Raw genomic sequence first — 14,604 nt, 5'->3', positions numbered from 1 at the left:
TAGTCAGTCTCCTGTCTCTCTCCTGTCTTGTAGTCAGTCTCCCGTCTCTCCTGTCTTGTAGTCAGTCTCCTGTCTTGTAGTCAGTCTCCTGTCTCTCCTGTCTTGTAGTCAGTCTCCCGTCTTGTAGTCAGTCTCCCGTCTTGTAGTCAGTCTCCCGTCTTGTAGTCAGTCTCCCGTCTTGTAGTCAGTCTCCTGTCTCTCTCCTGTCTTGTAGTCAGTCTCCTGTCTCTCTCCTGTCTTGTAGTCAGTCTCCTGTCTCTCCTGTCTTGTAGTCAGTCTCCTGTCTTGTAGTCAGTTTCCTGTCTCTCTCCTGTCCTGTAGTCAGTCTCCTGTCTCTCTCCTGTCTTGTAGTCAGTCTCCTGTCTCTCTCCTGTCTTGTAGTCAGTCTCCTGTCTTGTAGTCAGTCTCCTGTCTTGTAGTCAGTCTCCTGTCTCTCCTGTCTTGTAGTCAGTCTCCTGTCTCTCCTGTCTTGTAGTCAGTCTCCTGTCTTGTAGTCAGTCTCCTGTCTTGTAGTCAGTCTCCTGTCTTGTAGTCAGTCTCCTGTCTCTCTCCTGTCTTGTAGTCAGTCTCCCGTCTCTCTCCTGTCTTGTAGTCAGTCTCCTGTCTCTCTCCTGTCTTGTAGTCAGTCTCCCGTCTCTCCTGTCTTGTAGTCAGTCTCCTGTCTCTCTCCTGTCTTGTAGTCAGTCTCCTGTCTCTCCTGTCTTGTAGTCAGTCTCCTGTCTCTCTCCTGTCTTGTAGTCAGTCTCCCGTCTCTCCTGTCTTGTAGTCAGTCTCCTGTCTTGTAGTCAGTCTCCTGTCTTGTAGTCAGTCTCCTGTCTCTCTCCTGTCTTGTAGTCAGTCTCCCGTCTCTCCTGTCTTGTAGTCAGTCTCCCGTCTCTCCTGTCTTGTAGTCAGTCTCCTGTCTTGTAGTCAGTCTCCTGTCTTGTAGTCAGTCTCCTGTCTCTCCTGTCTTGTAGTCAGTCTCCCGTCTCTCCTGTCTTGTAGTCAGTCTCCTGTCTTGTAGTCAGTCTCCTGTCTTGTAGTCAGTCTCCCGTCTCTCCTGTCTTGTAGTCAGTCTCCTGTCTCTCCTGTCTTGTAGTCAGTCTCCTGTCTCTCCTGTCTTGTAGTCAGTCTCCTGTCTCTCCTGTCTTGTAGTCAGTCTCCCGTCTCTCCTGTCTTGTAGTCAGTCTCCTGTCTCTCCTGTCTTGTAGTCAGTCTCCTGTCTCTCCTGTCTTGTAGTCAGTCTCCTGTCTCTCCTGTCTTGTAGTCAGTCTCCTGTCTCTCCTGTCTTGTAGTCAGTCTCCTGTCTCTCCTGTCTTAACCTATCGGCCCAGTTGACACACTGCTAAAGGGTTGGGTTTAAAACATGGCCCAAAAGGACAACAAAACCAAATTCACTTCCCTTTCTTGAATGATATTTCACAACCACCAGACCACGTTTACCATACACACACTCACACACACACACACACACACACACACACACACACACACACACACACACACACACACACACACACACACACACACTAAATGCACGACACAGAACTCTTCTTCTTGTCCGTTCATGCTTTACAAAACAAAATATGGCGACTGTCCGTTTGTCTGTCCAGTTCTCTCGTCTCAATAAAGTTTCCCCCACGCAGTTTGTCGTTAGTCCCTCCAGTAAAAACTCCCCAGTACATTTCCAGCTCTGCTATTGGTTGGGGAAGAACTCTTCCATCCAACCGTCACTTGAGTCCAAGTCCGCCCCTGTCCCGTCGGCCAATCCGAACCCCCCGCCCGACGGCGCCACCTGCCCGCCCCCGTATCCATAAGATGACAGGTCCTGACTAGACGTCCTCTGGTAGCCCTGAGGCTGACCTCCGACCCCTACCCCTCCTTGTCCCACATACCCTCCTCCACCCCCACCTCCAGGGCCCACCCCCATCGCCGGCCCCTGTCCAAACGCCCCCATGTTGGGCACGCCCTGGCCCATCACCCCCTGTCCCGGCATTACCATGGGTCTGGGCTGGTTGGTCCTGGGCTGTCCTGGTCCAGCCATGTGAGGGGCAATCATGGGCCCGGCCATGCCCGCCGCAGGGTTCATAGCCCTGGGGTCCATGGGCTGGCCCTGACCCATAGCCTGGGGGTGGGGGTGTCCCTGTGGGTGCCCAGGGAAGTGTTGCTTGGCCAGGCGTGGGTGTGGAGGCTGTTGTCCCGGTCCAGGCTGCATGGAGCCGTAGCCCCCCTGGGCCGAGCCAAAGCCCACCATATCACCTGTAGTCCTGCCTGGTCCTCCTACCCCTCCTGGCCCTCCCATCCCCTGGAGGGACTGCCCCTGCTGGGGTGGCCACCCTCCCATCCCTCCCTGTGGTCCTCCTCCTCCAATTCCCAGCATGCCCTGCAACCTCTGGGCCTGGGCTTTGGGCGGGCCCTTGAGGGGCTGCTGGGACATTGAGTTCATCATCATCCCCTGTGGTCCTCCGTATCCTCCTCCACCTCCAACCCCTCCTCCTGCCTGCCTCTGGGCCTGCGCCGCTGGGTTGTGTCCTGGTGGAAGACCCATGGAGGCCTGGACGCTTTGGTTCTGTTGGTGCTGCTGCTGCATCATTTGGCTCATGGAGGGGTTGAGGCTGTAGAGGGACTGCTGGCCGGCTCCCTGCCCGCCGTAGGGGAGGCCCATGTCGGGTTGTGGACCCACCGAGCCCCCTGGGATGCCCTGGTTCATCTGGACCATCTGCTGGTTCTGTTGTTGTTGTTGTTGTTGTTGGAGGAGGCGGGTGGCGCGGATGTTCTGGAGAGCCTGGCTCCTCACCGCCATCTCCTGGGGCGTTCCTGGTGGGACAGAAAGGAACGAGGAGAGGTTAGAGGTGAGAGAAGCAGAGAGGAGAAGAGAGAGGACAGGACGAGAGGAGAGAGAGGGGACAGGAGGGGAGGAGAGAGAGAGGACAGGAGGGGAGAGAGGACAGAAGAGGAGAAGAGAGAGGACAGGAGGGGAGGAGCGAGAGAGGACAGGAGGGGAGGAGAGAGAGGACAGGAGGGGAGGAGAGAGAGGACAGGAGGGGAGGAGAGAGAGGAGTGTTAAAGACCAATAGAGGGGAGGAGAGAGAGGACAAGAGAGAGAGAGAGGACAGGAGGGGGAGAGAGGACAGGAGGAGGAGGAGAGGAGGAGGAGAGGACAGGAGGGGAGGAGAGAGAGGACAGGAGGAGAGAGAGAGGACAGGAGGGGAGAAGAGAGAGGAGTGTTAAAGACCAATAGAGGGGAGGAGAGGGAGGACAGGAGGAGAGAGAGAGGACAGGAGGGGAGAAGAGAGAGTAGTGTTAAAGACCAATAGAGGGGAGGAGAGAGAGGACAGGAGGAGAGAGAGAGGACAGGAGGAGAGAAGAGAGAGTAGTGTTAAAGACCAATAGAGGGGAGAAGAGAGAGGACAGGAGGAGAGAGAGAGGACAGGAGGGGAGAAGAGAGAGGACAGGAGGAGAGAGAGAGAGGACAGGAGGGGAGAAGAGAGAGGACAGGAGGGGAGAAGAGAGAGGACAGGAGGGGAGGAGAGAGAGGAGTGTTAAAGTCCAACAGAGGGGAGGAGAGAGGACAGGAGGAGAGAGAGAGGACAGGAGGGGAGGAGAGAGAGGACAGGAGGGGAGAAGAGAGAGGAGTGTTAAAGACCAACAGAGGGGTCACTGAGGTTTCTGTGATCAAGTTATTCATAGTTGGTTTTAGGGCCGATTTCAAGTTTTCATAACAATCGGTAATCGGTATTTTTGGCCGCCAATTTACACCTTTATTTACCTAGGCAAGTCAGATTAAGAACACATTCTTATTTTCAATGACGGGATTCGTTTTTGCAACCTTCTGGTTACTAGTCCAACGCTCTAACCACCTGCTTTACATTGCACTCCACGAGGAGCCTGCATGGCAGGCTGACTACATGTTACGCAAGGGCAGCAAGAAGCCAAGGTAAGTTGCTAGCTTAAACTTATCTTATAAAAAACGATCAATCTTCATAATCACTAGTTAACTACACATGGTTGATGATATTACTAGTTTATCTACCATGTCCTGCGTTGCATATAATCGATGTGGTGTTTGTTAATTTCTCATTGAATCACAGCCTACTTCGCCAAACGTGTGATTTAACAAGCGCATTTGCGAAAAAAGCACTGTCGTTGCACCAATGTACCTAACCATAAACATCAATGCCTTTCTTTAAAATCAATACACAAGTATATATTTTTAAACCTGCATATTTAGTTAATATTGCCTGCTAACATGAAATTGTGTCACTGCTCTTGCGTTCATTGCACGCAGAGTCAGGGTATATGCAACAGTTTGGGCCGCCTGGCTCATTGCGAACTAATTTGCCAGAATTTTACGTAATTATGACATAACATTGAAGGTTGTGCATTGTAACAGGAATATTTAGACTTAGGGATGCCACCCGTTAGATAAAATACGGAACGGTTCCGTATTTCACTGAAAGAAAAAACGTTTTGTTTTCGAGATGATAGTTTCCGGATTCGACCATATTAATGAGCTAAGGCTCGTATTTCTGTGTGTTTATTATATTATAATTAAGTCTATGATTTGATAGAGCAGTCTGACTGAGCGGTGGTAGGCACCAGCAGGCTCGTAAGCATTCATTCAAACAGCACTTTCGTGCGTTTTGCCAGCAGCTCTTCGCAATGCATTGCGCTGTTTATGACTTCAAGCGTGTCAACTCCCAAGATTAGGCTGGTATAACCGATGTGAAATGGCTAGCTAGTTAGCGGGTGCGCGCTAATAACGTTTCAAACGTCACTCGCTCTGAGACTTGGAGTAGTTGTTCCCCTTGCTCTACATGGGTAACGCTGCTTCGAGGGTGGCTGTTGTCGATGTGTTCCTGGTTCGAGCCCAGGTAGAAGCGAGGAGAGGGACGGAAGCTATACTGTTACACTGGCAATACTAAAGTGCCTATAAGAAAATCCAATAGTTAAAGGTATATGAAATACAAATCCTATAGAGAGAAAGAGTCCTATAATTCCGATAATAACTACAACCTAAAACTTCTTACCTGGGAATATTGAAGACTCATGTTAAAAGGAACCACCAGCTTTCATATGTTCCCATGTTGTGAGCAAGGCACTTAAAACGTTAGCTTTCTTACATGGCACATATGGCACTTTTACTTTCTTCTCCAACACTTTGTTTTTGCATTATTTAAACCAAATTGAACATGTTTCATTATTTATTTGAGGCTAAATTGATTTTATTTATGTATTATATTAAGTTAAAATAAGTTTTCATTCAGTATTGTTGTAAATGTCATTATTACAAATAAATGAAAGAAAAAAAATTCGGCCGATTGATCGGTATCGGATCTTTTTGGCCCTCCAATAATCGGTATCGGTGTTGAAAAATCATAATCGGCCGACCTCTAGTTTGTTTACTTCTTATAAGGTCACCAATATTCCACATGTGAAGTACATGATGTTGTTATCCAGAATGAAGAATGGAAAGACAAGCAGAGAGAACTAGACACTGAGACGACGTGAGAGAGACTCTTTAACTCTGGAAAGGTAACACTCTGAACATTAAGTGCTGAGTGTTACGTACCAAACCAAAGTTAAAACTAAATCAACCGGAAAGGAGAATCTCTCTCCCTCTATTAGTAGCAGAAACTTGGCGTTAACAGGTCGAGCAGAGAAGGAATGCTAGCATAGCATGGAAAGGTTTTTAAATCCCTCAATAAACCTCTTCTGACACCATTTCACTAATCGTCTGTCTGACTGACTCACTCACTCACTCACTGCCAGGCAGGAACTGAATTGAGACATTAGACTGTCTCAATTCACACCCTATTCACTACGAATTGCACTACCTTTGGCCAGGGTCACATAAACCATCTAGCCATCAGTAGTGCACTATATAAAGGAATATATAGCCTGGGTACAAGTCTGTTTGTGCTACATGTCATACGTCAAACTGTTGGGCATATAACATGTAGTACAAAGAGTGGAATGTTAGCACAAAACAGGTCTGGATTATAGGCTATGGAATATCAGGGTTCCATCTTATTGCCCATAAGTAATGCACTATACTGGGGAATATATAGCCTGGGTACCAGTCTGTTTGTGCTAACATTCCAAATATAAAGAAAGAGGAAAAGGCCATTCACACAGGAGTCAATGTTTCTGACTGACAGAGTGGTATCTGCTGACGACCACGTCTTAACTACCACATCTTAACCAGGACCCAGTTGGACCCTGATCTGATACTCGTCTACAAAACAAGACCTGACAAGACCTCACTAGCTGTGTTTCCATGAACTTGTCCAAAGATTTGGAGAAGGTTTGCATAGAAAACAGATGGCTGCTGAGGTGCCTTCCAATGTTACCACCCTGTGTCTATTAAAACAGCTGGGTGTAATGTTGTCACATCTAAACATTGGGTGTTGGAAGTGTTTCCATTAAGGCTGACAGCCTGTCTGTCCTTCCTCCTATCTGTTTCATGTCTCAGGCAGCCTGTCTGTCCTCCTCCTATCTGTTTCATGTCTCAGGTAGCCAGTCTGTCCTCCTCCTATCTGTTTCATGTCTCAGGTAGCCTGTCTGTCCTCCTCCTATCTGTTTCATGTCTCAGGTAGCCAGTCTGTCCTCCTCCTATCTGTTTCATGTCTCAGGTAGCCTGTCTGTCCTCCTCCTATCTGTTTCATGTCTCAGGTAGCCTGTCTGTCCTCCTCCTATCTGTTTCATGTCTCAGGCAGCCTGTCTGTCCTCCTCCTATCTGTTTCAAGTCTCAGGTAGCCTGTCTGTCCTCCTCCTATCTGTTTCATGTCTCAGGTAGCCTGTCTGTCCTCCTCCTATCTGTTTCATGTCTCAGGTAGCCTGTCTGTCCTTCCTCCTATCTGTTTCATGTCTCAGGTAGCCTGTCTGTCCTCCTCCTATCTGTTTCATGTCTCAGGTAGCCTGTCTGTCCTCCTCCTGTCTGTTTCAAGTCTCAGGTAGCCTGTCTGTCCTCCTCCTATCTGTTTCATGTCTCAGGTAGCCAGTCTGTCCTTCCTCCTATCTGTTTCAAGTCTCAGGTAGCCTGTCTGTCCTCCTCCTGTCTGTTTCATGTCTCAGGTAGCCTGTCTGTCCTCCTCCTATCTGTTTCATGTCTCAGGTAGCCTGTCTGTCCTTCCTCCTATCTGTTTCATGTCTCAGGTAGCCTGTCTGTCCTCCTATCTGTTTCATGTCTCAGGTAGCCTGTCTGTCCTCCTCCTATCTGTTTCATGTCTCAGGTAGCCTGTCTGTCCTCCTCCTATCTGTATCATGTCTCAGGTAGCCTGTCTGTCCTTCCTCCTATCTGTTTCATGTCTCAGGTAGCCCGTCTGTCCTCCTATCTGTTTCATGTCTCAGGTAGCCTGTCTGTCCTTCCTCCTATCTGTTTCATGTCTCAGGTAGCCTGTCTGTCCTCCTCCTATCTGTTTCATGTCTCAGGTAGCCAGTCTGTCCTCCTCCTATCTGTTTCATGTCTCAGGTAGCCTGTCTGTCCTCCTCCTATCTGTTTCATGTCTCAGGTAGCCTGTCTGTCCTCCTCCTGTCTGTTTCATGTCTCAGGTAGCCCGTCTGTCCTCCTATCTGTTTCATGTCTCAGGTAGCCTGTCTGTCCTCCTCCTATCTGTTTCATGTCTCAGGTAGCCAGTCTGTCCTCCTCCTATCTGTTTCATGTCTCAGGTAGCCTGTCTGTCCTCCTATCTGTTTCATGTCTCAGGTAGCCAGTCTGTCCTCCTCCTATCTGTTTCATGTCTCAGGTAGCCTGTCTGTCCTCCTCCTGTCTGTTTCATGTCTCAGGTAGCCAGTCTGTCCTCCTCCTATCTGTTTCATGTCTCAGGTAGCCAGTCTGTCCTCCTCCTATCTGTTTCATGTCTCAGGTAGCCTGTCTGTCCTATCTGTTTCATGTCTCAGGTAGCCTGTCTGTCCTCCTCCTATCTGTTTCATGTCTCAGGTAGCCTGTCTGTCCTCCTATCTGTTTCATGTCTCAGGTAGCCTGTCTGTCCTCCTCCTATCTGTTTCATGTCTCAGGTAGCCAGTCTGTCCTCCTATCTGTTTCATGTCTCAGGTAGCCTTTCTGTCCTCCTATCTGTTTCATGTCTCAGGTAGCCTGTCTGTCCTCCTCCTATCTGTTTCATGTCTCAGGTAGCCCGTCTGTCCTCCTCCTATCTGTTTCATGTCTCAGGTAGCCCGTCTGTCCTCCTCCTATCTGTTTCATGTCTCAGGTAGCCAGTCTGTCCTCCTCCTATCTGTTTCATGTCTCAGGTAGCCTGTCTGTCCTATCTGTTTCATGTCTCAGGTAGCCTGTCTGTCCTCCTCCTATCTGTTTCATGTCTCAGGTAGCCTGTCTGTCCTCCTATCTGTTTCATGTCTCAGGTAGCCTGTCTGTCCTCCTCCTATCTGTTTCATGTCTCAGGTAGCCAGTCTGTCCTCCTATCTGTTTCATGTCTCAGGTAGCCTTTCTGTCCTCCTATCTGTTTCATGTCTCAGGTAGCCTGTCTGTCCTCCTCCTATCTGTTTCATGTCTCAGGTAGCCCGTCTGTCCTCCTCCTATCTGTTTCATGTCTCAGGTAGCCCGTCTGTCCTCCTCCTATCTGTTTCATGTCTCAGGTAGCCTGTCTGTCCTCCTATCTGTTTCATGTCTCAGGTAGCCCGTCTGTCCTTCCTCCTATCTGTTTCATGTCTCAGGTAGCCTGTCTGTCCTCCTCCTATCTGTTTCATGTCTCAGGTAGCCTGTCTGTCCACCTCCTGTCTGTTTCATGTCTCAGGTAGCCTGTCTGTCCTCCTCCTATCTGTTTCATGTCTCAGGTAGCCTGTCTGTCCTCCTCCTATCTGTTTCATGTCTCAGGTAGCCTGTCTGTCCTCCTCCTATCTGTTTCATGTCTCAGGTAGCCTGTCTGTCCTCCTCCTGTCTGTTTCATGTCTTAGGTAGCCTGTCTGTCCTCCTCCTATCTGTTTCATGTCTCAGGTAGCCTGTCTGTCCTCCTATCTGTTTCATGTCTCAGGTAGCCTGTCTGTCCTCCTCCTGTCTGTTTCATGTCTCAGGTAGCCTGTCTGTCCTCCTCCTATCTGTTTCATGTCTCAGGTAGCCTGTCTGTCCTCCTCCTATCTGTTTCATGTCTCAGGTAGCCTGTCTGTCCTCCTCCTATCTGTTTCATGTCTCAGGTAGCCTGTCTGTCCTCCTCCTGTCTGTTTCATGTCTCAGGTAGCCTGTCTGTCCTCCTCCTATCTGTTTCATGTCTCAGGTAGCCTGTCTGTCCTCCTCCTGTCTGTTTCATGTCTCAGGTAGCCTGTCTGTCCTCCTCCTGTCTGTTTCATGTCTCAGGTAGCCTGTCTGTCCTCCTCCTATCTGTTTCATGTCTCAGGTAGCCCGTCTGTCCTCCTATCTGTTTCATGTCTCAGGTAGCCTGTCTGTCCTCCTCCTATCTGTTTCATGTCTCAGGTAGCCAGCCTGTCCTCCCTCCTATCTGTTTCATGTCTCAGGTAGCCCGTCTGTCCTCCTATCTGTTTCATGTCTCAGGTAGCCTGTCTGTCCTCCTCCTATCTGTTTCATGTCTCAGGTAGCCTGTCTGTCCTCCTCCTATCTGTTTCAAGTCTCAGGTAGCCCGTCTGTCCTCCTATCTGTTTCATGTCTCAGGTAGCCTGTCTGTCCTCCTCCTATCTGTTTCATGTCTCAGGTAGCCTGTCTGTCCTCCTCCTATCTGTTTCATGTCTCAGGTAGCCTGTCTGTCCTTCCTCCTATCTGTTTCATGTCTCAGGTAGCCTGTCTGTCCTCCTCCTATCTGTTTCAAGTCTCAGGTAGCCTGTCTGTCCTCCTCCTATCTGTTTCATGTCTCAGGTAGCCAGTCTGTCCTCCTCCTATCTGTTTCATGTCTAAGGTAGCCTGTCTGTCCTCCTCCTATCTGTTTCATGTCTCAGGTAGCCTGTCTGTCCTCCTCCTATCTGTTTCATGTCTCAGGTAGCCTGTCTGTCCTCCTATCTGTTTCATGTCTCAGGTAGCCTGTCTGTCCTCCTCCTATCTGTTTCATGTCTCAGGCAGCCTGTCTGTCCTCCTCCTATCTGTTTCATGTCTCAGGTAGCCTGTCTGTCCTCCTCCTATCTGTTTCATGTCTCAGGTAGCCAGTCTGTCCTCCTCGTATCTGTTTCATGTCTCAGGCAGCCTGTCTGTCGTCCTCCTATCTGTTTCATGTCTCAGGTAGCCTGTCTGTCCTCCTCCTTTCTGTTTCATGTCTCAGGTAGCCTGTCTGTCCTCCTCCTATCTGTTTCATGTCTCAGGTAGCCAGTCTGTCCTCCTCCTATCTGTTTCATGTCTCAGGTAGCCTGTCTGTCCTCCTATCTGTTTCATGTCTCAGGTAGCCTGTCTGTCCTCCTATCTGTTTCATGTCTCAGGTAGCCTGTCTGTCCTCCTCCTATCTGTTTCATGTCTCAGGTAGCCTGTCTGTCCTCCTCCTATCTGTTTCATGTCTCAGGTAGCCTGTCTGTCCTCCTCCTATCTGTTTCATGTCTCAGGTAGCCTGTCTGTCCTCCTCCTATCTGTTTCATGTCTCAGGTAGCCTGTCTGTCCTCCTCCTATCTGTTTCATGTCTCAGGTAGCCTGTCTGTCCTCCTCCTATCTGTTTCATGTCTCAGGTAGCCTGTCTGTCCTCCTCCTATCTGTTTCATGTCTCAGGTAGCCTGTCTGTCCTCCTCCTATCTGTTTCATGTCTCAGGTAGCCTGTCTGTCCTCCTCCTATCTGTTTCATGTCTCAGGTAGCCTGTCTGTCCTCCTCCTATCTGTTTCATGTCTCAGGTAGCCCGTCTGTCCTCCTATCTGTTTCATGTCTCAGGTAGCCTGTCTGTCCTCCTCCTATCTGTTTCATGTCTCAGGTAGCCCGTCTGTCCTCCTATCTGTTTCATGTCTCAGGTAGCCTGTCTGTCCTCCTCCTATCTGTTTCATGTCTCAGGTAGCCAGTCTGTCCTCCTCCTATCTGTTTCATGTCTCAGGTAGCCAGTCTGTCCTCCTATCTGTTTCATGTCTCAGGTAGCCAGTCTGTCCTCCTCCTATCTGTTTCATGTCTCAGGTAGCCAGTCTGTCCTCCTCCTATCTGTTTCATGTCTCAGGTAGCCTGTCTGTCCTCCTCCTATCTGTTTCATGTCTCAGGTAGCCTGTCTGTCCTCCTCCTATCTGTTTCATGTCTCAGGTAGCCTGTCTGTCCTCCTCCTATCTGTTTCATGTCTCAGGTAGCCAGTCTGTCCTCCTCCTATCTGTTTCATGTCGCCAGTCTGTCCTCCTCCTATCTGTTTCATGTCTCAGGTAGCCTGTTTGTCCTCCTCCTATCTGTTTCATGTCTCAGGTAGCCCGTCTGTCCTCCTCCTATCTGTTTCATGTCTCAGGTAGCCTGTCTGTCCTCCTCCTATCTGTTTCATGTCTCAGGCAGCCTGTCTGTCCTCCTCCTATCTGTTTCATGTCTCAGGTAGCCCGTCTGTCCTCCTATCTGTTTCATGTCTCAGGTAGCCTGTCTGTCCTCCTCCCTATCTGTTTCATGTCTCAGGTAGCCTGTCTGTCCTCCTCCTATCTGTTTCATGTCTCAGGTAGCCAGTCTGTCCTCCTCCTATCTGTTTCATGTCTCAGGTAGCCAGTCTGTCCTCCTATCTGTTTCATGTCTCAGGTAGCCAGTCTGTCCTCCTCCTATCTGTTTCATGTCTCAGGTAGCCAGTCTGTCCTCCTCCTATCTGTTTCATGTCTCAGGTAGCCTGTCTGTCCTCCTCCTATCTGTTTCATGTCTCAGGTAGCCTGTCTGTCCTCCTCCTATCTGTTTCATGTCTCAGGTAGCCTGTCTGTCCTCCTCCTATCTGTTTCATGTCTCAGGTAGCCTGTCTGTCCTCCCTCCTATCTGTTTCATGTCTCAGGTAGCCCGTCTGTCCTCCTATCTGTTTCATGTCTCCAGGTAGCCTGTCTGTCCTCCTCCTATCTGTTTCATGTCTCAGGTAGCCCGTCTGTCCTCCTCCTATCTGTTTCATGTCTCAGGTAGCCTGTCTGTCCTCCTCCTATCTGTTTCATGTCTCAGGTAGCCCGTCTGTCCTCCTATCTGTTTCATGTCTCAGGTAGCCTGTCTGTCCTCCTCCTATCTGTTTCATGTCTCAGGTAGCCTGTCTGTCCTCCTCCTATCTGTTTCATGTCTCAGGTAGCCTGTCTGTCCTCCTCCTATCTGTTTCATGTCTCAGGTAGCCAGTCTGTCCTCCTCCTATCTGTTTCATGTCTCAGGTAGCCAGTCTGTCCTCCTATCTGTTTCATGTCTCAGGTAGCCAGTCTGTCCTCCTCCTATCTGTTTCATGTCTCAGGTAGCCAGTCTGTCCTCCTCCTATCTGTTTCATGTCTCAGGTAGCCTGTCTGTCCTCCTCCTATCTGTTTCATGTCTCAGGTAGCCTGTCTGTCCTCCTCCTATCTGTTTCATGTCTCAGGTAGCCTGTCTGTCCTCCTCCTATCTGTTTCATGTCTCAGGTAGCCTGTCTGTCCTCCTCCTATCTGTTTCATGTCTCAGGTAGCCCGTCTGTCCTCCTATCTGTTTCATGTCTCAGGTAGCCTGTCTGTCCTCCTCCTATCTGTTTCATGTCTCAGGTAGCCCGTCTGTCCTCCTCCTATCTGTTTCATGTCTCAGGTAGCCTGTCTGTCCTCCTCCTATCTGTTTCATGTCTCAGGTAGCCCGTCTGTCCTCCTATCTGTTTCATGTCTCAGGTAGCCTGTCTGTCCTCCTCCTATCTGTTTCATGTCTCAGGTAGCCTGTCTGTCCTCCTCCTATCTGTTTCATGTCTCAGGTAGCCCGTCTGTCCTCCTATCTGTTTCATGTCTCAGGTAGCCTGTCTGTCCTCCTATCTGTTTCATGTCTCAGGCAGCCTGTCTGTCCTCCTCCTATCTGTTTCATGTCTCAGGTAGCCCGTCTGTCCTCCTATCTGTTTCATGTCTCAGGTAGCCTGTCTGTCCTTCCTCCTATCTGTTTCATGTCTCAGGTAGCCTGTCTGTCCTTCCTCCTATCTGTTTCATGTCTCAGGTAGCCAGTCTGTCCTCCTCCTATCTGTTTCATGTCTCAGGTAGCCTGTCTGTCCTCCTCCTATCTGTTTCATGTCTCAGGTAGCCAGTCTGTCCTCCTCCTATCTGTTTCATGTCTCAGGTAGCCAGTCTGTCCTCCTCCTATCTGTTTCATGTCTCAGGTAGCCAGTCTGTCCTCCTATCTGTTTCATGTCTCAGGTAGCCAGTCTGTCCTCCTCCTATCTGTTTCATGTCTCAGGTAGCCAGTCTGTCCTCCTCCTATCTGTTTCATGTCTCAGGTAGCCTGTCTGTCCTCCTCCTATCTGTTTCATGTCTCAGGTAGCCTGTCTGTCCTCCTCCTATCTGTTTCATGTCTCAGGTAGCCTGTCTGTCCTCCTCCTATCTGTTTCATGTCTCAGGTAGCCCGTCTGTCCTCCTATCTGTTTCATGTCTCAGGTAGCCTGTCTGTCCTCCTCCTATCTGTTTCATGTCTCAGGTAGCCCGTCTGTCCTCCTATCTGTTTCATGTCTCAGGTAGCCTGTCTGTCCTCCTCCTATCTGTTTCATGTCTCAGGTAGCCAGTCTGTCCTCCTCCTATCTGTTTCATGTCTCAGGTAGCCAGTCTGTCCTCCTATCTGTTTCATGTCTCAGGTAGCCAGTCTGTCCTCCTCCTATCTGTTTCATGTCTCAGGCAGCCTGTCTGTCCTCCTCCTATCTGTTTCATGTCTCAGGTAGCCAGTCTGTCCTCCTCCTATCTGTTTCATGTCTCAGGTAGCCTGTCTGTCCTCCTCCTATCTGTTTCATGTCTCAGGTAGCCTGTCTGTCCTCCTCCTATCTGTTTCATGTCTCAGGTAGCCTGTCTGTCCTCCTCCTATCTGTTTCATGTCTCAGGTAGCCAGTCTGTCCTCCTCCTATCTGTTTCATGTCTCAGGTAGCCTGTCTGTCCTCCTATCTGTTTCATGTCTCAGGTAGCCCGTCTGTCCTTCCTCCTATCTGTTTCATGTCTCAGGTAGCCTGTCTGTCCTCCTCCTATCTGTTTCATGTCTCAGGTAGCCTGTCTGTCCTCCTCCTATCTGTTTCATGTCTCAGGTAGCCAGTCTGTCCTCCTCCTTTCTGTTTCATGTCTCAGGTAGCCTGTCTGTCCTCCTCCTATCTGTTTCATGTCTCAGGTAGCCTGTGAAAGCCAGCATGGATAGAATGCAAGAATTGTGTAATATTTGCCATGTTATAATAATTGTCATGTGCCAATGTATCACCACGGTCCGTGCCGCGGTGAACCTGCACACTGGATCTGAGATAAAATGGTGAACTTGCATCCAACCAGAAAAGCAAGGAGAAGCTTTTGTTGAAATAGGTTTTGCAAGCAGTCGGCATTTAGAATGAACTGTGTAGCCTAGTGGAGCTTTATAGTTATGTCATCACGTGCCCCGCGTCCCTTAAAAAGCATTCAGCAATCATCATTTACTCTGAAAAACACTGTTTCCGTCATCATTTGTCGCAATAAAGAAAGTTGGACAAAAGAAAACTCCACCCCTGTCGAACAAATAAAAATGTTGTTGATCTTTACAAAATGTGCCCTATATCTGCCGTTTCCATTACACGTCGCAATAATTTAAACCTGCATACTGACTC

The 14,604-nt window shown here is 49.4% G+C and overlaps 1 protein-coding gene across 1 annotated transcript in view; it reads right to left on the bottom strand.

Moving 5' to 3' along the window:
- Positions 1-1,149: 1,149 nt before the first annotated feature.
- LOC123742542 (mastermind-like protein 3) overlaps positions 1,150-14,604 on the bottom strand; it is a 229,890-nt gene continuing 216,435 nt past the window's right edge. Inside the window, exon 8 of the mRNA XM_045717598.1 lies at positions 1,150-2,796. Within this exon, the coding sequence (XP_045573554.1) occupies positions 1,676-2,796 (1,121 nt within the window). The 3' untranslated portion in view covers positions 1,150-1,675. The remainder of the gene's footprint in view (positions 2,797-14,604) is intronic.

This window comes from Salmo salar, chromosome ssa04, assembly GCF_905237065.1.
Source record: "Salmo salar chromosome ssa04, Ssal_v3.1, whole genome shotgun sequence".
NCBI lineage: Eukaryota > Metazoa > Chordata > Actinopteri > Salmoniformes > Salmonidae > Salmo > Salmo salar.
This window is presented reverse-complemented; position numbering and strand designations above follow the sequence as displayed.